The 25,282-nt window shown below is 39.8% G+C and overlaps 3 protein-coding genes across 5 annotated transcripts in view; 1 reads left to right on the top strand and 2 right to left on the bottom strand.

Moving 5' to 3' along the window:
* Positions 1-4,053: 4,053 nt before the first annotated feature.
* Positions 4,054-10,153, bottom strand: gprc6a (G protein-coupled receptor, class C, group 6, member A). Its single transcript, XM_034528936.1, has 6 exons — positions 9,795-10,153; positions 8,900-9,188; positions 7,144-7,947; positions 5,950-6,165; positions 5,588-5,711; positions 4,054-5,323 (listed from the first exon to the last, which is right to left on the bottom strand). Exons 1-6 carry the CDS (start codon positions 9,995-9,997, stop codon positions 4,311-4,313), a joined length of 2,649 nt encoding a protein of 882 aa, XP_034384827.1. The 5' UTR covers positions 9,998-10,153; the 3' UTR covers positions 4,054-4,310.
* A 1,470-nt stretch (positions 10,154-11,623) lies between these two features.
* cnih4 (cornichon family AMPA receptor auxiliary protein 4) lies at positions 11,624-15,467 on the top strand. The gene is made up of 5 exons (XM_034529168.1): positions 11,624-11,737; positions 12,570-12,638; positions 12,808-12,920; positions 13,408-13,548; positions 13,694-15,467. The coding sequence occupies exons 1-5, from the start codon at positions 11,669-11,671 to the stop codon at positions 13,719-13,721; spliced, it is 420 nt and encodes a 139-aa protein (XP_034385059.1). The 5' UTR covers positions 11,624-11,668; the 3' UTR covers positions 13,722-15,467.
* Positions 15,468-17,486: 2,019 nt separating this feature from the next.
* wdr26a (WD repeat domain 26a) overlaps positions 17,487-25,282 on the bottom strand; it is a 33,678-nt gene continuing 25,882 nt past the window's right edge. The window contains exons 11-15 of one of the 3 annotated variants that reach the window (XM_034528513.1): positions 23,664-23,742; positions 23,403-23,532; positions 22,701-22,895; positions 21,061-21,105; positions 17,487-19,888 (exon numbers count right to left, since the gene is read on the bottom strand). In XM_034528513.1, the coding sequence (XP_034384404.1) occupies positions 21,080-21,105; positions 22,701-22,895; positions 23,403-23,532; positions 23,664-23,742 (430 nt within the window). In that variant the 3' untranslated portion in view covers positions 17,487-19,888; positions 21,061-21,079. Of the gene's footprint in view, positions 22,896-23,402; positions 23,533-23,663; positions 23,743-25,282 lie in introns of all 3 variants that reach the window. The other 2 variants (XM_034528514.1, XM_034528512.1) reach the window with 2 other exon arrangements.

Raw genomic sequence — 25,282 nt, forward strand, 5'->3', positions numbered from 1 at the left:
ACAACCGTTCACGTTAACATTCACACCTACGGGCAATTTAGAGTCCAATTAACCTGAGCTGCATGTCTTCGGACTGTGGGAGGAAGCCCACGCTGACACGGGGAGAACATGAAAACTCCACACAGAAGGACTACCGAGACCGGAATCCAAACAGGGGCCCCTCTTGCTGTGAGGCGAGCCACTACACCGTGCAGCCCCGTGTGAATTCTTGGGCCCTGCCTTGTGCACATATGAAAATGTACAATAAATATGATAAACAAACAAATTAAGAGTAAGTTTAAAACAATGTTACTTAAGTGTCAAGTGTTGAGTTGTGCAAAGGGGTGTAACTCTAAGTAATTGAACTGGGGATGTAAGAGTCCAAGTCAGTGGGGGTCCCGGGATCTGTTGGAAGAAACTGTTTTTGTGGCGTATTGGTCCTGATCAACCGCAGCCTCCTGCCAAAGGGAAGGGACTCATACAGTTTGTGTCCAGGGTCCGCTAGATAGATAGATACTTTATTCATCCCCACGGGGTAATTTGTTTGCTACAATCTTTCTTGCCCGCCTCTAGGTCCTAGAGGCAAAGAAGTTGTGCAGGGACAGCAGATTACAGCCAATAACTTTCTCATCAGAGATTCTTTTTAAAGCGTACTGTCATCACTGTCTTTGGCAGGTTTAACTTTGCCTCAGGAAGTACATTCTCTGCTGAGCCTTGTTGGTGATGAAGCTGATGTTCATCTCCCACTTGAGGACCTGAGTTGGGATGAAGCATAGGAAGCGGAAGGACAGAGGCAACGAAGGAGTCACACATGGTGATAGGGGCAATGTTCATTTGCTGACATTCGGCAGACATTCCTTAGCCAATGGTCACGGAAATGCACTGCCGTCACCCAGCCTCCAGCCAATACCCCCGATGTGCACAAGGCGGGGCCCAGTTTTGTTAGGGATTTTGTACAGACTCTGAAAGTATGTTTCCTCTATATAGGACAAAGTATGAATCTGATTGACATGCCTCAGTTTGGAATCTTGTTTTTACTTTAACAAGAAAGAGAGAGAGACAGTGGCTGTGCTTAGGCCAGACAGGTGTTGGCAATCAGAGCAGAGGAAAAGGTTATCAGTGAAGTTTTTTAGTGGCAGGAAATGTACACTTTAGGTTACAATTTGCACATGAATAAACACAGTCTGGGTTCTTTTTCCTGGTAAATCAAACAACAGAATGGAAAACATGGAAACTCCTGCCATAAACATTTTACCTCTGCTGTCCTGCTCGCTCTACACTTTTGTTTATTGTTAAATTTAATTATATGCTTGAGAATCAGTGACAATAGATTACACAACTGTGGAATGTCAGCTCACTTATATCCAATTACTCGGAACAGGTAGGAGTTTACAATCCTCAAGTTTCTGTTGAGCTCTTCTTCTGCCTGCAGTCATCAAATAATGGTCTTGGAGGGGATTTTCAGTGCGGAGGATGAAACAAAATCACGAGCAGCACATAAGGCACCTGAGGCTGTTTATATATATATATATATATATATATATATATATATATATATATATATATATATATATATATATATATGTATATATTTCTATAGCGAGAGAGATAAATATATATATATATATATATATATATATATATACACAAGATATATATATATATATATATATATATATATATATATGAGTTTTTTTTTCCATTATACAGGGAATGTGTTTTGCATCATATTCAATGTAGTAACTGTAACAAAAATGTGAGCGTGTGAGTTTCTTAAAACTGCGGTTCTCTGCGGTGGTCTAACTGCTGCACAATCAACTAGTTAACAACACCTCTAGGAGAAGATTGCTATTGCAGGAATCAATAATTGAGTACATCAGAAATCAATACAAAAACATCAAGAAGTGTTGAGATAGAGTTGAGATCCCAGAAGAGCTTGCCTGAGTGAAAGGAATATATACTGGACTATAAGAGCAGGCCAAGGCATACAGAGCGTATATAAAAAAACAAGTATGACCTAAGAGCTGATTTTGCATTTGTGTATTGTGATTTAATAACCATAAGGAAATATGTAATGTTAATTATGTGTGTGTGCGTTAACTTGGTTTGCAGATGATTGTGCATAGAGTATGTTTTAAGAAAGGGAACGGCTAGTGAATCTGATGCCTCTAAGCATCGGCCTTTCAGCTGAAATCCTTAACTTTGCTAAATACTCTTTGCGTTATAAGAAGTAATCAAGTTCCTCTTATTCTAGTGAAGAGATCCTGGTGAAGCCAAGATGTGATAAAGAATGATGTCATTGAGCAACTGGTAGGAGGAATGACACATCGAGGAGGGATTTCTGCTTCAGACATTGCCTGACACTCATCTGAGGGCATCGTCCAGCACACGCATTGGAGGACCCTGCTCAGGGCTCGAAGAATACCGAACCTGGGTAGAAATTGGCTGACAGAAGTTCTCATATGTTTACCTGAGTGAACTACACTGAATAATTAAGAATTAAGATTTTGAAATGGGCCATTCTCTATAAAGAATACTTTACTTTTGGTACTTTAAGTTTATTTGGATGACACAATCATTATGATAATCCTTAAATGTATGCTCTGTGTGGGAAGCTCACTCACTCATAGACAGTAAATGATACAAACAGCTGATTTTTTGAAAGGTTTACTTTGAGAGCGCAAAATATGTTTCAACAACTGATGTAGTCCAAGTTTGAAGCTCCACCCATAACATTGACATTCAAATTATTATTAATAACTTATTGAGTGCAATTGTCCCCTCTCTCACTCCACTCTCTCTCACATGAGGGAGAAACGCAGTGTTCAAGTTTTCAAGCCAATAATCAAACTTTATTGAAAGAAGCTGTAATAAATTCCAAATCTCACAATGTAACAAGTTATACACTGTCACATGCAGGTTTCTTCCCCCAGCACCAAAGGATGAAGCACAAACAGGGATATGATTCATAATATACTTTATTACTCTCTTGACTGTGCCTCTGCTCCTCCCTCTCTCTCTCCCTGTATGCCCCATATATAGGGCAGAGACACTCAGGCCTTGATTCCCTGCAGCTGAGGGCAATTAGGCCTATTCCTGGCACCTGTTCCCTGAACCACTCCCCCACACCCCTCCGCAGCTGAGCATAACCACGCCCCAGCCACCACACACATGTTTTTTTAGAACACAACCTCAATCCATATTTGCCCACAGGCTGCACGCAACCTCAATCGTAAAATGTGGTCCAGCCCTAGTTTCATCTTATTTCATCATTAAGAAAGAAATGTACACTTTTATTTATTCTTCTCTGTATTTGACCCGGGGCTGCACGGTGGTGTAGTGGCTAGCACTGTCGCCTCACAGCAAGAGGGCCGCGGGTTCAATTCCCGGTCGGAGCGGTCCTTCTGTGTGGAGTTTGCATGTTCTCCCCGTGGCAGCGTGGGTTCTCTCCGGGCTCTCCGGCTTCCTCCCACAGTCCAAAGACATGCTGCAGGTTAATTGATCTCTAAATTGCCCATAGGTGTGAATGTGAGAGTGAATGGTTGTATGTCCCTACATGTGCCCTCGATGGACTGGCGGCCTGTCCAGGGTGTCCCCTGCCTTCGCCCTATGTCAGCTGGGATAGGCTCCAGCGCCCCCGCGACCCTAATGAGGATAAGCGGTATTGAAAATGGATGGATGTATTTGACCCATCCTTAGTTATTAAGGAGCAGTAGTGGGCTGCAGTGGGGGGTTCAGTGTTTTGCTCAAGGACACTTCAACATGAACTGTGGGGAAAGCGGGGATCGAACCGGGTACAGAACGACCACTCATCCCCATGAGTTACAGCCGACCCCCATTACATTGTATTTATGAAATATACTCTATTGTATTGACGGTAATCACATCAAATTTAACAAATAATACAGTAAACAACAACCACAATTTGATTCCTTGTCACACAGGTAGGAAATCCCCAGGCTCTTTTCACAACGACAACAACATTGTTTTATGAGTTGTTTAGTTAGGAGACACGTCATACACATTGTTAAAGACGGCTACAGCAAATTGATATAATATAAAGACCCACCAGGCATGAGCCATCGCAAAAGAGGCCAGACCAATGAGGTCGGCCTTTGAGGCAGGAGGTACAAAGAAGGAGGCAAGGTCCAGGCCAGAGGCTGGATGCAGGAAGCAGGGGCAAGGACCCAGGACCCAGGACAAATGGAACATTAGAAGAAAATACATCTTACATTCTTTGGAATACACAGAAATGGAGGCTCAGATCTTGTAAATATATAATCTTTTCAATATTAATAATTTCTAATAACCCCTTTTTCAATAATGGCAGTTTATATGCTAGTGCTTCTTCTGAGGCAGTGTTTGATTGAGCCTGTGGGAAAACTGGTGCAGCTATTCCCTTCTCCGCAGTTTGTTACCACAGACACAGAGTCTGTGTTTTTTCTTGAGTATTCATACAGATTCTTCCTGAAAGCACTCTTGGTGTTGTGTTCCTTCTTAAAAAGGATTATATAGCACTTTGGGAAGAAATGACAGCTGAGGATGCCGTAGTTGGAGATGAGAATGACCACCATCTCCACAGCCGGCAGGTACACTCCTGAAGTGGTGACGTAGACAGGAACAAAAAGCAGCCAGGAGATGAGGTAGAGCAGCATGCTGAAGGTGATGAACTTTGCCTCGTTGTACTGCTGTGGCAATTTACGTCCTTTGAAGGCGCAGATGAAACACACTAATGCCAACACAGCTATGTAGCCCAACATCACCCCAAAGGCCAAATATGAGCCCTCATGACAGTCCTCCAGCAGAGTGGTTGGATGCCTGATGACATGATTAAATGGGCTTTTTAGCAGCAGCCAGCAAAGGCAAGTAGCTGCCTGTACGGCCACACAGATGCTGACGATGATGTAAGGCTGGTAGAGCCTCCGCAGAACTTCCTGCATCTCAGGGTCCACCTGGAAGGCAAGCAGGATCTGCAGGGTCTTGACCAGGATGCAGGAGACACACAGAGTGAAGCTGATGCCAAACAGTACCTGTCGAGCCTTACACTGGAAACTGTTAGGACGGCCTACAAACAGCATGGCACTTATGTCACTGATGACCAGAGAGAACAGTATGACCTGGCTCAGTGGCCCTCCGGCAGCCTTAACAACAGGAGTGTCACGCTGATGTAGAAACAGAGCTGACACCAGCAGAGCAAGGAGGATGCCCAGGGCAGAAAAGATTAGAAGCACCACAGCAAAGCCGTCCTGCCAAGAGAAGTAGAGTAGGGCTTTGGGGATGCAGCTGGAGCTGCCATCAGGAGACCACTCTGTGTTTATGTCACAGTTTAGACATTGGTCCATATCTGCAGGGATGAAGGAGGGATGCTTTCAGCGAACCTCACATTTTAACACAAGCATCATATGAGAAATGAGAGGATGAGAATAACCAGGGAAACTGGAAGTCAAAGGTAATTGGATTTATTGTTTTATCTTTAATATGTTTCTTCTCTCATCAAGAGGCTCCAACGGTTCTACTGACTCTTGGGGACTATAAAGGCATTCAAACGTGTTTGGGTCATTCAAGTGTAGTGTGTAGTGTGGTGCGCATGTGTGTGGGACAGCCTTGCCTGTGTTATTAGAGTAGTAGTTTGCAGTACAGTTGATGCACTCATAGCAACAAGTGTGTTGACCTTCAGCTGTTTTCTTGAACTGTCCAGGGACGCAGCTATTGGAGCATTTCGAAATGATTTGCTGAGGAGAACAGGGGGACACCGTGAGATTACTTCATTGTTTGTGGCTTATTTCTCTCTCTAATTGTATTGCATTCTGTACAACCTATTGTTGGTTACACTGTATATTAAAACTGAAATACTATTTTTAAATATTGCCTAAGTCAGCTTTAATGGTCTTAATGTTTTGTATAAACACACACTGCAGAATGTGTGTGGATCGTGTGTGTACACAAAATGACAGCTGAATAAGGGCTGACCTTCAGGTCCTGGAGCTGTTGGGTGGAGCTGTGGTTGGTGTGGGTGAAGTTGTTGCTGTGTGGGTGATACTCAGCCACAACATTATGAACATAGATGTTCCCTCCATCTGACCTCCACATTGTCACATCATAGCCCAGGTTTATGTCTCCTCTGCTGTCAAACTTATAGCTATTCTTTCTAAATTTAAACTCCTCCATCCACAGAGCTTTCAGCACCTGCAGGACAAGAAACATTTCATTATCAAGTCAATAAAACCACACTATTTGCAGGGTGCATTCACTGTATGCATGACTATACTTGAGAAGACCATAAGTTAATTGCATCCATTCCCCTTCCTTAGTTCTTTCCCTCAAAGTGCTGTATAGTATTTTATCATCAATGAATTACTCCCTTAACAGTCTACCTAATTATTAATCTAAAAGGTTTATTTACATCAAAAAACAGCAAGAAGTAGCTGCTCAAAGAGGTCAAAGGAATGAGAATAAAAAAGTAAAATCAGTTTGAACCTTGTGTATCTTGCTTGTAAACACTAAAGGTTTTCCCAGGTCCACCTGGTTTCTTATGACAGAGACACGCCCTCAGACCGGTCCTGTTGTGTTGCCTCTGGGCTCAGGTCTGTGTGCTAATATTTCTGATACACAAGTGGATCAAAGCAATCTATCGTCTCTGTGTGTGTCATAATAGTTTTCCCCAGCAGACATTTTTCGTTTACGTCTACGGTGTATGAATGTAACATGTAAAGTGTCTTTGAGTACCATAAAAAGCGCTATATAAATTAAATGGATTATTATTATTATTATTATTAAACAAGGAACAATAAAATTACAGAGAAGTAAATGACAATTGCATGTGTGCCGCCAAAAACATTCCTTCATGTCTTTGAAGAGTAACTTAACAGCCTGCTGAAAAACCTTGTTTTTCTGCGCTCTCTGATATAAAAAAAAAAGACATGCCTGTTTCACCTCATAACCACACCCAGCTTCACTTGTTCCAATATCTCAACAGGTGTGTGAAAGAGACTAATGTCCAATGCCAACTGTCTCAACCCTGTTACGTATATGAGTATAAGTATAAACCTAATCCTCAACTGATATCTCAACCTTATCCTCACTCTCACATTAATCCATGTGCATCATAGAAATACAACACAAGAGCATACACACACAAACACACACATTCATGTATGCAAATACCTCCCAGGGTTGCACTTTGCCCGGTGTTTTGCAGTCTCTGCTCCTGCAGATAGACACCACTGCTTGAGCGATGGCGCTCACAGCCATCTCAACACTGAAGATAGTGCCGGCATGAGTATGTTCTCTAAGTCTGTTCACAGCTTCAGACACTAGCTCAGTCTCTCCAGAATATTTACTGGCATTTAGATGCATGTAGAACTCCTGCAGGAATGTGTTATTCCTTATGTAGTCAGGTCCAGCTGCCTCCAGTCTGCTCAAGTACTCACTGAATGACGACAGGTCTCCACTTTTGAAAGTGAAGCCCATAATGTGTCCAATGTCCTCCAGAGTTATGTTTCCTTTCACAGAGCTGGAAGAAGACCAGTTGTCACTGGCCAACCAGACTCTCCTCATTGTCTCCATGTTCTGTCCTGCACTCAGCGTCTGATTCTTAAGCTCCTGGTAAAGGTGCATCATGTGAGTCGGCTTGGCAAAAGACACAATCACCTGTACCTTGGGATTCTTGCAGATGGTTCTGGCAGTCTGCATGATAGCAGAGCAGACATCGTGACTGGTTACAGATTGAGGTAGGATTGATTTGAAGGCCACACAGATCCCCTTTTCAGAGGCCTGGGACACAAAGTGGTCAAGAGCTGATTGGCCGTAATTTCCATCTGTTGTAACTACTCCCACCCAGTTCCAGCCATAGGTGATGAGCAGACTGACCATGGCAGCTGTCTGATGCTCATCATTAGGAATGGTCCTCATAAATGCAGGGAAGCGGCTCTTATCACTCAGAATAACTGCAGTTGATGAATAACTGATCTGGAGAAAAGAAAGGCAGTTAAAAAAAAACAATTAAAAGAAAAAGCAATTATCTGGAGTTTTGACAGGAGATTCCACACACATTTATTTATAAGATAATTAAAGTGAAACACTAAATATTAATCTAACTAAATAAAGAGAGAAAGAGAGAGAGATTGTGAGTGGAGCACCCTGGTAGCTCACCTGCTGCATTCCAGGGTTGGAATGCAGCAGGGCCTTTCAGAGCTACTGCACCAATATGATTTTTGAATGATGATTTATAAAGATACATTTGTATCGATATAATTATTATGTTTAATTCAATTCAATTATCACAATTAGGGGCCGGTGTGTAAGAGCCATTTTTTTTGTTTTGTTGGACCTCCCACCACTAGGGGGCCGTAGGGCAGGTGTCAATTAAGACAGCCCAATATAATCAAGAGGAACAAGAAGGCCAGGTGTTGCTTGACTGGCAGGAGCATACCGTTTTTGACCGTGCGAAACTAGACGGTGTCCGACAAACGAACAGTTTGATTTCTTTAATTTTTTGTGAAAAGACAAATGGGTTTTGGACAAGAAATATATATTTGGGTTTGTGTTGAAAAGACTTACAATATTACAAATAAATAACTTCAAATTCAAAACTGGACATTGCATCTATTTATTGCACGCGTCAAGACCAAACCTGGAAGCAACCATAGTGACCTTTTGTTGATAGGCAACAGGGTCACTACACATACCATAAATGTACACTCAATAGTACAATGATGTTAACGTGCAGGTCACTTCCAATAAGACAATAAATGTGATATTGCTGTGCTTACTGTCCCAAATTCACTTCAACCTTCAGTGACTGCAATTGGTTATGTTCCTTCATCTGTGGTGTGATTTCAGTTCTTCGTAAATTCAAACGCTGGACTCCTACCCGCACCCTCCCTGACTCTACTGCCTTTTCATGTTACCCAGTACTTACTTGAGGAATCATTTTGAGAGTCAGTTGCCTGGCAATGGCGATGGATATTTCCGAGAAGGAGGCCCCTACAACAGCCATGACTGGCTGCCCATAAGTGTTGCTTCGGGTGTAGCAGTCAGTCCACTGGGTGAAGTCTGCTGTGGCTCTTAGAGCTGTGCTGACATCAGAGCAGGAGTCCATAATGCGGTAACCCAGAGTGATGTTAACATCAGCCAGCAGAGGGGATTCATTCATGATCTCTATAGCATTGATCATAGCCAGCACCCTCACCAGGCTTCTTTCTTCTAACCTGTGCGAACAGTGCAGTGTCATCATCAAATAATGAATACAGTAACGATGTGGTACACTGGAAAACTGATACTAAACAGGATGGAAGAGAGAGGAGTAGTATTTGCATTTCAAGACTTTCTGTATGAAGTTACTAAAAATATACTGTCTATATACCAAGTGCCTCAGTATGTTCTCATCATAATTAGTCAACTGTAGATGACATTTCATTTTGTTCTGTGGAGAAATATCACCACTAGTTTCCTTTGGTTAAGTATTGTATATAAGAAAGATGTTGGAATTTAGCTAGTATTCTCATTTTAGAATGCTAAATCCTATTAATCTTTTACTTTTTTTAGTGAAATGTTGTAATTGTACTCATTTATATTACATGTATATTGGTTTGTAATAGTTATATGCAGATTATGATTTTACAAACAAACATATCATATTTAATTAAATTTGGAGTGCTTTGATAACTTCTTTCACCATTTAAGAATATTGGATACCTTATGATTTTATCTCCTGGTTACTCACAGGACTAAACTCTCTACTTAAGATAAGATGAAAAGTGAAGTGAAAAAGATGGCCTGTTTATTATTTATTGCATTGAGTTAAATGATCTCACCTGACACATGGCTGTAGTTGCGGGCCAAATGAGTTGTTCTCTTTGTCTACATCTTCATGAATGGGAAAGATTCCACCGATGATGATATCTCCAGGAGCTGTAGCTCCCAGAACTCTGGTATCCTTCTCCGTAGCATGTCCTGTTTCCAGAATGATAAGGTTAAGTGTTATGTGCAAATAAATTACAAAAGTGACCATGGTCATATTGTCTTCTCTGCTGTCCGTCTGTGTTTAGCGTCTGAACTCTTTTTCCCCTCGCTCCTCTCTTCTAACTGGTCTAACTGCGGTTTTCACCTCCAGCAGAGTGATACTCTCCTTTTTCAGCATTGTCATTAGGCTAAAAGAAAATTCCCTTTTGCTTCCTCCTTCACAGTTTACTATTCTCATATTCTCCCCTGCAGCCCTGCCCACTTCCTTATGAGTGACTGCAGCGTGAGTCCCTGTTCTGCTGAACCAGCTTGCATCATATTCATTGTTGTGCACAAGCAACAATTTAGCTGAGTGAAAATATGATTATGGGACACCTCACCTTTTAAAAACTGCACAAACACAACATGATTATCTGCGAACACATTGTTAACCACTTTTAAGACTTCATACTTCAGTGTATAGTATTTGCATTGACTATACAATTAATAAAACTTAACTATCAACAACAACAATTACAGGTTTTTTTTAATAGGAAATATTATGTGATTGATTTGATGATGGAACAGAGGGTAGATCAAACCCTAAAGGCTTTTACTGACTATGGCGATATAGCAGCTACTAGATGACATTGTGGATTACCGGAATAACATGTCTGTGTGAACCATTTACACACACAGTCAGATCTATAGTCAGTCTCTTTTGACTGAGATAGGTCGATGTCCTATGCCCTGGGTGCAGTTAGGTGAAAACCCTCACAGACCTCATCAGTACTTGTAACAGTTCATTCTTGGAACGGCAGTTTCCAAGGCCAACAAGCTAAACAACAACAAAACTAAAAGTTGTATTAAAGGTTTGACATCATCTTTTTGATGACATTCTTCCACTCGGTTCTTTAACATTTGTTTTAAACTGGAGATTGCTGTCATTGGAGAAGAGAGACAGGATGGATCCTCATCACAAGGATTGTTATGTCATGTTTCCAAACCACATTCTTAACATAATTAGTTTGGCTAGTTATTGTAAGTGCATCAAATCCAAATATGATGCACTTATATATACTGTGATTCCCAAAGCAATAAAGTCTCTCCTCACACCCCTGCCATACCCTCTTCCCCCTATCTCAATTATTATAGTCGAAGTTGAAAGTCTTACATATGAGCCCTTCAATACAACAATACAATACAATACAACATTTAATGTCTGTAGTTACTCCAATGTAAATCATGAGGTGTGTGTTTGAACACCATCTTGGCACCAATGTGAGTTCAGTGACATGATGCAGGTTGGGCTGTCATCAGCTCCACTCCATTCCTTGTTAAGGATGTGTTCTCTAAAGAAGTGTATTCATCAAATATGTGTGGAAAAATAGTCACCAATACCTCAAATGGAAATGCTTCAGAAATACTGAAGCAAAAAAGGGGAATGTCACTGTTAGCAATACAAATATTTATAAAGAGACCTGGAACTGAACTAATGGAAGGGGCATAGAAAACACGCTGACACAGGGAGAACAAAGGGCTAGCCTGGGATCTTAATGGTATTGTATATGTATTATTTTATTTTTTATGTTTAATTTACTAACTTTTTATATTCTTCTATGATTGTCATTCATCTTTTACAGTTTAGATGGTAACGGTTCCATTCCAATCCGCTAGATGGCAGTACTGAGATCAAATATGTGTCACTGGCCGGAAATGAAAACAAATCACTGACGGAAAAAGAAAAATGGAGGCGGCAGTGTTCATTCTATCACTTGTGGACTGCTGTGCACTTATTTTCCTCTCGGTGTACTTTGTATCCTTTTCGGAAATATATTTTTAACGGACATCGAACTTATTGATCAAATCAGTTCGCTGGCCGAAAGCTCCTATGAATTCCTTTTTTTATTTTAGTACATTAACGCGAACTAGCTAACCGGTTAGCCGCCTTGTTAACGTTACAGAGTCAGTGACAGGCTAGCGTAAACTAGGTTAAGAAGAAGAAGCAGTTTGAACCCCAGAATAACTGGGAACGTTAAAACAAAATGGGAAGTTACATGGGACGTTTTAAATAAACAGATGAAAACAAACATGTAGCTTGCTAACGTTCCCTCTGTCGTTAGTGATACGGCGACTTCGACGCCCCTAACACATGACCATTTTGCCGTGATGTTTTTTTAAACATAATAATTCCCTATCCAATGTACCACTAGCTTAAAGTAACATTTCTCTTAATAACCATGTCAATATTGTACAACTCTGATGTCAAATTCTTATTGGGGTTCGCTTTTTAAGTGCAATAAACCATCGATGGAGTAAATCAAATATACAAAAGTAGTGATCGGAACAGTGATGAACTAGATTATGTCGTCCTGTGTAAAACTAAAGTGTAAACATATATCATTTTCTGCAATTTTTACAAGGATGTTACTTACTCTCAATTGGATCTGGTCAATGCTTTCAAGTTGCCATAAATCAGTACAGAGCAAAGTTGTTGTAGTCATCACGGTACAACATCTTGTATGTCATGTGTCTTTTGTGTCCAGTTGAATGGCGCTGATGGACACAATGGACAATGACATGAAAAATAGATTTTCTTCATTTAACTAGATTCCCAGCAGTTTGTGGCACCTTGACTTAAATCTCAGATTATCACCCTGTCTGATCTAGAATGTGACTACATCAATGCTAGAGCCTGCTGCTCCAAGCTAAACAAAGTAAGTAATTAGTGTGGATTATCAGAGGATAAAGATTCTACTCTTTTATTTGTTATTGACTTGTTTTAAAGTTACGCAATTGCTAAAGCTGACTTTTATGTTTTTTTATACAGATGCTACAGAGAGACGTTTTAATTTGATGTTTATCTGTTTGGTATTCTGTTTCCAGTGGGTAATTCCAGAGATGGTTGGTCAGTGTCTCTCCACAATGCTGATGTTGGTCTCCACGCACTGGTTTGTCTTTCTCCTCAACCTGCCTGTAGCTGCCTGGAACATTTATAGGTATGCTCATACTGCTGCCACTATTCCAGCACCACAGGATATATAAATACACAAATATATTCTGTGAGACGAGATATTTAGCTATGCAGTTTATCTTGCAGCAGGAATTCCGTTAATATCTTAGAGAGAATTAGACCAATGGAAGCAAATGAATGAGCAGGACCACCTTTTACATTATATATTAGATGTTTCTGGTACTTCGGTCACTGGATTAGCTAATAGACATTATACCTGTTCTATCAACTAAATTATTGTGTTAAGGTTTCAAAAAGTAGCTTCTGCAGCATAAGACTTTTACTCTACTGTTTTTTATTTTTAAATATGTTTATACATATATTGTCATTTTATATTTTGACACAACGATATACAAATGACGTAGTCTGAAGATGATATCCATATGTCTTCAGTGGGTAATAACAGAGTTGGTGTCTTACTATCCACTGGTGATGCAGTAAGGCTCCTGACATCAACCTTCTTGTTCCTGCAGGTATGTGAAGGTTCCAATGGGAAACATGGGCGTGTTTGACCCCACTGAGATCCACAACCGAGGTCAGCTCAAGTCCCACATGAAGGAGGCCATGATTAAACTGGGTTACCACTTGCTCTGCTTCTTTATTTATTTGTATAGGTGAGAGCAACAGCATCTACAAACACACTGACGTTTATGTCACGTTCAAGGCCTTCAGCAATCAGCTTACAGCCTGAATAAGAGAGGTGGCTGTGCATAGTCAGTTCTGATATAATATATATCTTTCCCTCCCCTGTTTGTCCAGCATGATCCTGGCTCTGATCAACGACTGAAGCACCCAGCGAGCTGCCAGATTCCCAACGTCCAGGCTTTGCTGTCTCCCCCTCACACCCTGCTCCCATACTGTATGCATACGATCTTTCCAAAGAGCAGTGAAAAGAAGTTTACTGTCACTGAGCTCCAAGCTGTTATTTGTGTTGTCAGAATGCCAGAGTTTTCAATTTGAACCATTTAGCACTTCAGTACCATCATGCAAATATCTCCTACAACAAGCGCTGTGTGTTATTGTGAAGGGTATAAGTAATGAGGTATCTCTTCAACCTCTATATGCAATAGTGACTAAAAACAACATCGACACAGTGGCTGTAAGAAATATTATACATTTTCATAGTAAAGTGAGCAAGTAGGCTTCCTAGAGCAGAGGGAACCAGAAAAAGTCTGATATTACCAAACACTACACTGAGTAATATTTCTCTGTCTATCTGAACATAAGGTAGAGATCTTGAGTGTGTTCTACCAAAGCCACAACAATGCCTATGGTGCTTCAAACCTCAAAACAAATGATGTCTTGTTGTGACAAGTACTGGGACCTGCTGTGGTCTTCTGCTGAAGTGTTGCCATGCTCAGAGATACTTTACAATGTTTGGAACTCATTGAAGTTGCTTTTTCATGGTTCAAACCATTCTCTGTGAGCTCCAGAGATTGTTGTGGCAAAAAACCAAGATCAGTAGATACTTCAACAACCATGTCTGACACCAACAATCATTCCACTAGGTCACATTTTCTGGGTTTGGGATTAGCAGTGTCTGACAACATCACTCCAGACATTTCTCATCAGTCACTGCTCGGCCGACTCAGCATGCTAAATATGGGGTCAGTCAGAGCTCTCTGATTGGCCTTGCATTCATCAGGTTTTCTTTTTTCTCCAGTTGTGCCTTTTCTAATTTCTCCCCCAAGTACAGTAATCCATTAGTGCCATTAACTTAATTTTATGGCATCTTTTTAACAAATGTACAAAGTGTTTGACAGTAAAAGCGTTATTGTAACTAAATAATTAAAAGTCAACACAATCCAAAACATAAACGACAAAATGATTTAAACAAATGTACCTACAACTACCATTAGTTGAGAAAAAGCCATGAGATACAAGTGTGTTGGACAACGCCTCACGAACATGTTGCTCCAAAATCTCCATACGCATTCTGTCGATCTGCTCACTGTGAAGGACTTACCAAGTGATCCACATCATTTTCATCCTCTTCTTTAATCTGGGTATGCACATTAACAATCACCTGCTGTGGACGTAGTTATTTTGGTCTGTCTAGTCCAATCATCCATTTTTTTTTTTTCAAAGTATCACAAGTTTTCAAAATGAAATGAGGTTTATGATGGTGTTGAAGTGTAGCGCAAACTGTTATTGTGCACCAGCACATGGTGCATCAGAAACTATTCCAACTCCCTGCATCTCACTCCATCCCGATCACCAACCACAGCTCAGCCCATGATGTCAGGATGAGGCTCACAGAGCTGGATGCAAGTCTGAACTCTGAGGTTGTTCTATTCAGTCTATTGTTCTATTCAGAAAGAAATGATCGTATGGGTAGCAGTTTGAATTGAATTATTAGGTGAGTGTAGCAAAGCAGTCTTGACTGCTCTAACGCGTGCAGGTACTCTGGAGCCGTTTCTCGTTCAGTGGGGTCAACAAGTTCATGTCTGATTCACATTTACCTGTTTTATGCATTCTTTTTTTGGAGGGTGTGATGTTTCATAAATAAAAATGAAAGACAAGTTTGTCTGAAGCATGTCCACTTTTACTTCCTATTCTCCCTTTGTAGCTTGAGGTTCCATCATTTTGGTTGTTTTGTCACAGTGTTTGTTTCCTCCCCAAATTGAATCAATCAATCTCCGGAATGTCTTTCATTATGCGAAGAAAACACTAGCTGAGTGAAATACTTAGAACCTCATTATGTTATGTTGTTATAATCTGAAAGTAAAAAAAACTAAACCTCAACATGCAGGTTTAAAAGGGTTGTGATGAAGATTGGGATCATTTTGTAAAACAGCAGCATGACATAATCATGAATTGGATTGGAAATGATTCTGTAGAAAGAAGATAGTTACTTTAAGTTCACTTCAGAATAATTCTGTTTTATTTCTTCTGTAAGGTGAGGTCTGCGTTTATTAAAACGTTTTTTAGATAACCGTTAAATTGACGCATCTGCGTTTTTCAGTTCTTACTTAAACCTGTAAAGGTTCACACAGCTGGCTCAGGACCAAGTCCTTCAGATGTAATTTGATAATAAAATAGAAATGTCAAAATGAGGCATCATCATCAAAAATCTAAGAACCATAAATGGTTAGTTGGAGTTTACAGGCTGAAGTAAAATGTGATAATGTCATTTTAAGGGGGTGAAACAAACACAAAAAACGTCATAGGATGCAAGGAATGCAGGTTATGTCACACTTGAAGGTGTCAGAGCATGAAGACACCAGTCAGACAGGCAGAGTTCCTTCATGCAGTTAATCTGTACACATGACATCTTTGTACAAAGAGGTACACCTCTATTTCTCTCCCTGAGGTGTATTCCCTTTTTTTCTCCTCATTTGAGTTTTTTTGGGGGGAATTTTTCCTGTTCCGATGTGTAGATAATACTTTGATGTTGTAATAGTATTCGTATTGTTTCATTCTCAATGGCCCACTTTCCAGTCCCCACAAACAAAAAGAAGGACAGTGGGAAAAGAACAGACAGAAGGCCAGCCTGGGACAGAAACAGTTATAAAAGCTCTGTTCTGTCTTCAGCTGGACAGCAACTGCTTCAGGGAGCTAAACACATCTCTAAAACGGCTAGAGATTTACAGGTATGTTATATTGGTCCATGTTACAAGCTGTTATATTGGTCCATGTTACAAGCTGTTATATTGGTCCATGTTACAAGCTGTTATATTGGTCCATGTTACAGACTGTTACAGACATGGTGGACACTGAAAGCTGCAGGCAAAAACATGTTTCAGAGCATGTAAAATTTAAATTTGATTATTATAATGTCAAAGGTTTTATACAAGTTGATTTCAAATGGAAATCCGATGAAAATTGAAATGCATTTCTTATTTTTGTGTTATTACACACTGTTTTAAGCATCTATAACATATAATAATAACACATACTTGCCAGATTTGGAAAGATACATTTCTCCTTAAAAAAAAGAGCAAAATGATTTACACAAAAGATATTTATGACACATTTATTGATAAAAAAAAGGAGAGGAAAAGAACCAGCCGGACTGTCACCATTATACAGCTCTAGAAGGGGTAAAGCACATTTGAAAATGTTGGCCGACTCCTTTAGTCCTAAATTTAGTTTTAGTGACATTTTCGAGTCCTCTTAGTTTTAGTTCAGTTTGAGTTGCAAAAAATGCATTACATTTTAGTCAGTTTTTTAAATTTAATTGTAATCCTGTCAAATGCCCCTTCATTATATATAGATTATAATGAATATTTCCGTCAATCTAATCGAGCCAAATCATTAATTCTGTAATTTCAGTCAAACTCATTCCACATAAAATGTAATCTTATCATTATCTGATGAAAAGCCATTTGACTGAAGAGAGGTGTAAGGTGAGGAAAATAAAGAAAGGTTATAGGAAAGCTTTTATTTTTTTAAAGGACATTTTAGTCTTGTCTTTTTTTCTTTCAGCGTTGTTTAATGACGTCTTGTCTTTGTCATGAAAAGAAGGGTTTGACAAACATGTTTTGTCATATTTATAAACATAGTAATACTGTACTAAGAATAGATCAAGTGAAGAACATTTCAAAGTAAATTACATTTTAAAACCCTGAATGCTTTATTTAAAATATGCTTACATAACACTTCTCTGACAGACAATACACAACAGTACAATCACGTTTTGTAATAACACATTTAAAATGTCAAATGGTTTCTGGCAGAAACTGCCTGCAAGCAAACACAGTTTCTACTTTGGCTTCTTACGAGAAGAGAAAAGAAGACAAGCCTGAAATACTTGGAATAAACAAAGGAAGCTGCAAAAGCAGAAACTAGAACACCACAGCTGTGATAGAATTAAGTGTGTGTGAAATCCATTATTGTGCACCACTAGCTGTTGTGTGGTGGAAGTGGTGATGGCGTCTGAGCAGACAAACAGGGTTCCCACAGTCCTGAACGTCCTGCAGTTATCGTCCAGGCCTGGAAAGGTTTTAGAATTTGGTTATCTCTGGAAGCGGTTTGGAAACTAAAATGTAAGTTCAGCTCCACTGTTGTTTGTGAATCTCAAAACGATTTGTCTGTGTACGCAGGTGTAAATGTAAACTTGCTGCTTTATATTACAAGAGTATATGACAGTTGTGCAGTGAAGACCATTTGGTATGAAGCTCTGAAAGAGCATCTGCAACCTTTTGGAATCTGACAGTAAAAAACTAGCATGGGAACCCTGAAAAACACATCATCCTGTTTGCCATTTCTACACAGCCTCATAATACATGCCATTACATACAAATATACAGCACATATTACACAGAATATTATATTAGGCAAGATCGTTCTTTTGACTCTCTGAAGGGAAAACTGTGTAGAAGTTCATATTCATATGTTACACGTGTGTACAAATGTGTTACACATTGATTGTTACATACACTGTGTTACTGTCAGCTCACTAATGTCCTGCACTTACAGTTATGGCTGGCAATTATATATTTCTTTATTTATATCATGAACAAATCTCATGCATAGACCTTCTCCTGTAAAAAATAAAAGTACAGTACTAACAAGTATTGTGTGCATCACCGGCTGATAGATCTTTTTCCTCGGTGCCATAAAACTCCATTGTTGTCCACAAACACACAAGTTACACTGTTGCACTGGCTGACATGTTCCTTCATCACCATGAACACACACTCTGAAGTTATACTTCCCACACACCGTCCTGCTGCACAAATACTCACTAGAGCACCACATTTTGATAAATAGCCAACAAACGCAGTTTCTTCCTGTCTGAGTAATGTTTGTTACAAACCACAGTCACCAGCTGCTTTAGGAAAAGACTAAAGATAAGTTTTAAAAAAAGGCTGAAAGATGTACATCTTCAGTAGTAACAAATGGGCTTGCAGCTGAGTGTCACAGACAGGATAGAGACATCAGAAAGTTCTGACAAACAGACACATTGTTGGTTCTGGTCTTTTCATTGGATTTGTTGACAATATGAAAACATGGCAATAACACCAGCCAAAGCTCACAGTTGAGACAGGATTTTGGGGGCTCTACTGGTTGTGTCTCTTTCCACTTGAAGTACATACAAAACTAATAAGTTAAAAACAGTAATAAGTTAGACTTAAAACATGTAACAACTAAACCAAACCAAGTGAAATTCATATGAAAATGAAAGATGGCAACAGGCTGCAATGGAAAAATAGTGAAGATGTCACAGCAACATAAAGAGCAAATCCACGCCAATGGCTTAAAGAAAATTACACAGATAATCCATATGCAGAGGTACGGATTGAACAGATAATCATTTGAACTCTATAGGTTTTCACACATCAGCTGTATACTCTCAGAAGGCATCAATGTATTCTATATCAGGACATACTGCAAGTGTGAAACATCCTGTGCAGCATGCTCATCATATACTATTCCTTCTCTACTTAGAAGCAGCAAAGCTGAAGGAAAATAACTGAAATTAAAATGTACTCTGCATTAAAGATAACATATACTTTTTTTTAAATTTAAAGATACTCTTCAATTGGGTGCACCCATCAAGTGGCTCTATAGTTCACATATCTTAGAAAGGTTCAGGAGGTGAAAGAGGACATAAGTTGAAGCTTCTTCAGGACTGAATAAAAATAACAACACACAACCTCCACAAGAAGGCGCTGCGACGTCACAGAATAGTACAAGTCAGTGAACTACTCATGAATACACAATGTTGTTGATAATAAATAAGAGGATGTGGGTGGTCCTAGATGGTACTGAGGGAACAGGAGGAGGAGGTGGGTCAGATACTGGAGGTCGTGGAGCCCAGCTTCATCCGGTCAGCTCTGCTCTCAATAATGTGACTGGGTTGACATCTCTGTGTTGTGACATCCTGACATGCAGCACCACTGGCCCCGTCTCCAGGAAGCTGCTGTCCAGTGACCAAAGCTGTTTCTGCTTTATCCATTCAAGTGTCTAAGAGTCTTAGCGCTCCTCCGAATCATTAGCTGCAACATTCTGACAGCACAGAAAAAAGACAGAGGTCATAGCATTCTTAACTTAACCATTTATTCTTATTACGATTTTATTTCCTTCATTATATGTGAGAAACCAACAGCACAAACACTAAAAGATATGTTGGTTGACAACTAGTGTGTTTTTGCTACCAGTCACATGGTGTGAAAGTCATCCAGGACTCTTGTTTCCTGCTCCTCATATTCAGTCTACCCTCATTGAAATAAAATGTCTGGACAAAATTTTCAAAACAACTAGCTGTATGCTGTTAAAAATCACTCATTATTCTTTATTCTGGAAAAGTCCAGACATTTTACCCCAAAATGTGGATCAACACACACAACAAACTCAATACATGTTGTCTGTATGAGAGAGATACAAGCCCTAAGGAATTGTATAAAAGGGAATAAAATTGGCCAAGTACGATCATACCAAGAACACCTTTTTAGTCACATTTCAGTGAATCTACATTGCGGTGAATGTTAGATTTGTCCATCCTGTTTTTTTTCCTCCAAAAACAAAATACAGTACATCAGTGATGAGAACTAATTATGATTACATAATTGGCCTTGTCCTATCCACCCAGACCTGGTCCTATATTCTACTAGGATCTAGTCTTATACTACCAAGCCTGTGTCTTATTCTACCCAGACCTGGTCCTATTCCACTCAGACATAGTTCTATTATACTCAGATTAGGTCATATTCTATCCAGATCAGGTCCTATTCCACCCCGATGTGGTCCTATTGTACCGATCTGGTCTAGTTCTACCAAGATCTTTGTTACCCTTGTACTGTGAAGTCACACTTTTGTATATGCACAATACAATAGAAGTAAAACAGTTGTTCTTGCAATTTCTATGAGGTCAAGTGACATATTACTGGACTATACAGTTTGTGTTATTTTAGAGAGGCTACTGTAGTTGTGCCATCATCATAAACATTGATGAAAATACAATGTGTGCACTGAGCTGCTTAGAACAGGCCAGTTGGGCAAAGTGTGGTTAGCCTTCTCAGAGAGACTGTAGTATGCTGTAAGTTTTAAATGGCATACTGTTACTCTACTGTATGTTTTAAATTGTTATCTTAGCGTTTGCTTTACAATGAAATCCATTCATTAAAGAAAACGTGTCACAAGCACAACGCAAATGGAGGGCTTCAAAACGTTTCACTAACCTTGAAAGGCTGAAGAAATTCATGACAAGAAAGTATTTTTCAGATCTGAAGTGAGAAGTAAACATTATTAGCCACAGCACAAACCCTCCTCAACATATCACTAAATGCAAGGACCTTTTTGCATTTATTTCTAATAAGGTTTGTTCGGACCTGAATTACTCCACCTGACTTTTGCTATAGCACATCCTGCACCCTGGTGGAAGCATTTAAATACGTCACTGCTAAGCAGCTAACCAATATATCATTACAAATGATATTCCTGGATATTCTTTCAACTCAAGGGATATTTCAGTCAACCTGTCCATTTAGTCCAGGCATAATCAATCATGCACACAACTTCTGGCCATAGTTCAACCACTTCTCAAGAGCCATCTTTTTTGACATATTAACAAATAACTTCTGCCTAATATCTAAACATTCCTTCTTGGCTAAATGAACAGCAACATACTCTTTGGTCAATTTGAGTTGGGCTTTAGGTCGAGTCAGAGTGACTGTGGCCAAACATTTGTTTAATTGCTGTTAATACAGTTGACCACTTGACTTTAAATCAAATCTAATCTAATAAACCTAAATTCAGTGGTTAATTTCAATATGGATAACAAATTACATGTGTTGCTGAACATGCTGTGCTGCTAGCATCTGTTGTCAAATGCTACTACTGCCTACATGCACAGGCTATTATTAAACACTTTGCGACAATTTCCTTGTGCAGTGGCGTTAACAGCCACGGTCATGTGATTTTAGGCATGGTGTATGGACGGAGAATATTTCTAAAACCTCGCTAAAATACTCGTCTGGACGGAGATTGTTTTAAAACGCTGTTTTATAACAAAAAGGTAGTGTGCATGTAGCCTTAAGTTCTCGTAAAATCGAGACAACTCTGTAACATTCTTAAACCTTTTAAACCTTTTAAACCTTTTAATCTGCAAAGAAGAACATGGAAACTCTCATCCATGCTCTTATTACATCCCAGTTAAAGTATTGTGACTCTTTATATTCATGTGTGAGTCAATGCAACGTGTTCAGGCTTCAACTGGTCCAGAATGCTACAGCAAGATGCTCACAAGATCCATCAAAAGACTGCACAGAAGCATCCCTACATTGGTTACCTTTACATTTTAAATTAGATTTTGAGATTTGAGGATGAAATGATCACTACCGACGACTGTGACCTGCTATCCCCATAACAGATTTAGATCCTCCGGTGGGGGTCTGTTAGTAGGTCCTACGTCGAGGCTAAAAGCCAGAGGAGACCAGGTGTTTGGAGTCAGGACCCCTTGACTTTGGTGATCAGGCAGGCCCGCTCTGTTTCTGAATTTAAAGCTTTTTTCATATTATTTTTATTCAGAATGTTTTGTTTGTTTGTTTAGGATTCAAAGACTTCACCTAAGCCATAAAGAGTTAATCTTACTAAATTTCAAATCAAGATTACACATTAATTTATTTCATCAACATTCAGAGTGTGAAATGTCATTGTGTTGAGGAGGACTGCTGATGTTAATGTAAAACAAAATATAGGAAGAAACTGTGGATTCTAGTCCTACTTATGCAAACTGTTGAGGAGCCTGATGAAGGCAATGGCTGACAGATAATTCAACTTGTTCCCTTTTGAGTAGACATACTAGTTTTCATGTTCATACCATTGAGCCCTTCTGCATCCTGGACATCCAGGAAGGGGGCAGGTCCCCAGATACGGACGGTCCCGTCGTCGGAGGCGCTGGCCAGCAGTCCCGGTAGGATGGGGTTCCAGCTCACACAGTTGACTGTGCGAGTATGGCCAGTCAGCTCCGCGATGGGCAGCTCACTGCGCCGGTGCCAGATGTAAACTTTGTGGTCTGACGGGAGACAGGACACTTTATCAGCTGCTACCAGTTTATTGGTGTTGACTTGAATGGCAACTTCACCAATTATATACATGACAATATGTTTCCACAAAATATGTACTCCTCAGGATGGAATCCTGCTTCCCCATGCTGCACAAAGGTGAACGTACACAGGGGCTTCTCCGTGACGAATGTGTGGCAGTTTATTTTATACTTGTACCGCTTACTTTTTCACCTTTTACTTTTACTTTCAAATTGTTTGATGTGCATGACCTTTTCTTGAACTAGGGTTGAGCAAATACAGGGAACTGTGGGTACCCTTATAATTCTGACTTTTTTGCGTATAGATGTCATAATTCCACCCTGTCTGTGGTTGTCGAGGAGCTTCATCAATCAGAGAAAATAACCCTGATGACATTATCATAGTGATGCTCTTTTAATTTTGACAATTTTGTTTTGTTGTATGTCTGTCTAAGAGCTGCTGAGCTGAGCTTTCTACGAAACATTATGTTGTCTTGCCTTCACTGCCACTAGCAATGAAGTCTTCATTGTGCCCTCCGAAGCAAGAGTGGATGGTGTAGAAGCCCTGGGTCACCCCTTGGTACTTCCTCACCAGCACCCGGTCCTGCAGGTCCCACAGGTGCACTCCCTACACACAAAAAGCAAATATGGAAAGACACATCAAGATTGGATTGAAATCATATCGTCGTAACTAGCTGAAGTTCAAATAAAAGGGAAGTATATTGCGATGTGAATGTGAGGAAGTGACAAGCTGCTCACCTGAGTTGCAACATTGAGCAGAGCTAACCTTCCATTTTTGGAAACAGTGAAAGACATGATGGGGTGGTCCTCCTGAACTCTGGAATGATACAACACATGTGTTGAAACCACATCACCCACAGGCAGAGCAAATGGGTGATTCAGCTGTCTGCTTCCAGACAGCTGAAAAAATATGTGGGTCACAAAAAAATGGAAATTGCTTGCACAACCGCTAAGTTAAACATCCAATGCAATTAACCATTTCTATATTATAAATACTGTCTGTAACCCTGACAGATAATGTCTGTAACCCTTGTTACGTTTGATGCTGTTTAAAAAAAATAGTCTTCTTACTGTATGATCCCGTGAAAGCAAAATGACTACAAATGACTGTAATTTTCTCTTCTGGCAAAAATCTCTTCTCGTATTGGGGACTTGTCCGTGTTGGTGGAAACCCTTTAGTTTTGAGGCTAACTAAGCGTGTACTTGTGTGAAATTGTTGTGTAGCTCAAAGTTGTTGGTTCCCGTGGCTACTGTCTTTGCCATCTTGGCAAAACCTTCAGAGTGGAGCTTAGAGAACAACCTGCTGCTCAATGTCAGTAAAACCAGATTTTTGATTTTAGAAAAAAGGAGGCGAAGACACACACCCCTGTCTACATCAATGCATCACAATGCATCACAAACAACCTGACATGGTCCTCACACTTCTCCATCCTAGTGAAGCTCATAAACGGCTGCATCTCTTAAGGAAACTTAAGAAAGCAAAGTTCATGTGCCAAGTACTTGTCTAATCTTACAGAAGAGCAATAGAAAGCATCCTGACTGGAAACATTACAAACTGGCATGGCCCGGTACAGGAGGGCTCCACATATATGTCTTCTCTATTAAAACAACTGAAACCTTTTAAAAGTCCATGTGTCTTTATCTTAGCATTGTGTTCCCTTTACCATTACTATCTTTTAATTAATATCGCAATCCAAATCCTATCTATAACTAGGGCTGTACTGAATATGCTGAACTTCAAAGCAATGACATTGGTCTTACTATCAATAACAATATCACAACAACTCAACAATGCACCTCCAACATGGCAGCAGCGCGGAAAGGGCTTTGAGCTATGTAAGCCCTGGTATGCCTTTTTAAAAGAGTGAGACACTATAAGAACCAGAAAGGGCATTCATTTTGCTTTGAGGAAGAACAAAGAAAACGGGTCAAAACGGAGAGAACTGGATGGAGAGGATTAAAGGTCTAAACTGCAAACATCAGTAAAGGTAAGATTGGGTTACAAGCAGAAACGGTAAGCCTTCAGGAAGACCCAGGTAGTAACTAAGATGGGACACTCAACATTAAGGTGAAGAGCAGACTGTTTGAAGAAGAAATAAGGTCATTTACAGGGGGATTTTGTTGTGTTCCATGTTTATAGCGTTATATCTTCAAAGCTAGATTAAAGAAGTTGGGGTTGATTACTTTTATAGAGCTTCTTGTAATGTAAATGAGGTGCTAAATCCAATTAAAAGTTGTAAGATATTAAAAAATAAGGACATGGCATGAAGAGTACATTTCGGTTAAAAGGAGATTAAAATGGGAGAAACCCATCTTGATATATATTTTTTATTTATGATTTATGACTAGAACAACTT

Source organism: Cyclopterus lumpus, chromosome 25, assembly GCF_009769545.1.
Source record: "Cyclopterus lumpus isolate fCycLum1 chromosome 25, fCycLum1.pri, whole genome shotgun sequence".
In the NCBI taxonomy this organism is placed as follows: domain Eukaryota; kingdom Metazoa; phylum Chordata; class Actinopteri; order Perciformes; family Cyclopteridae; genus Cyclopterus; species Cyclopterus lumpus.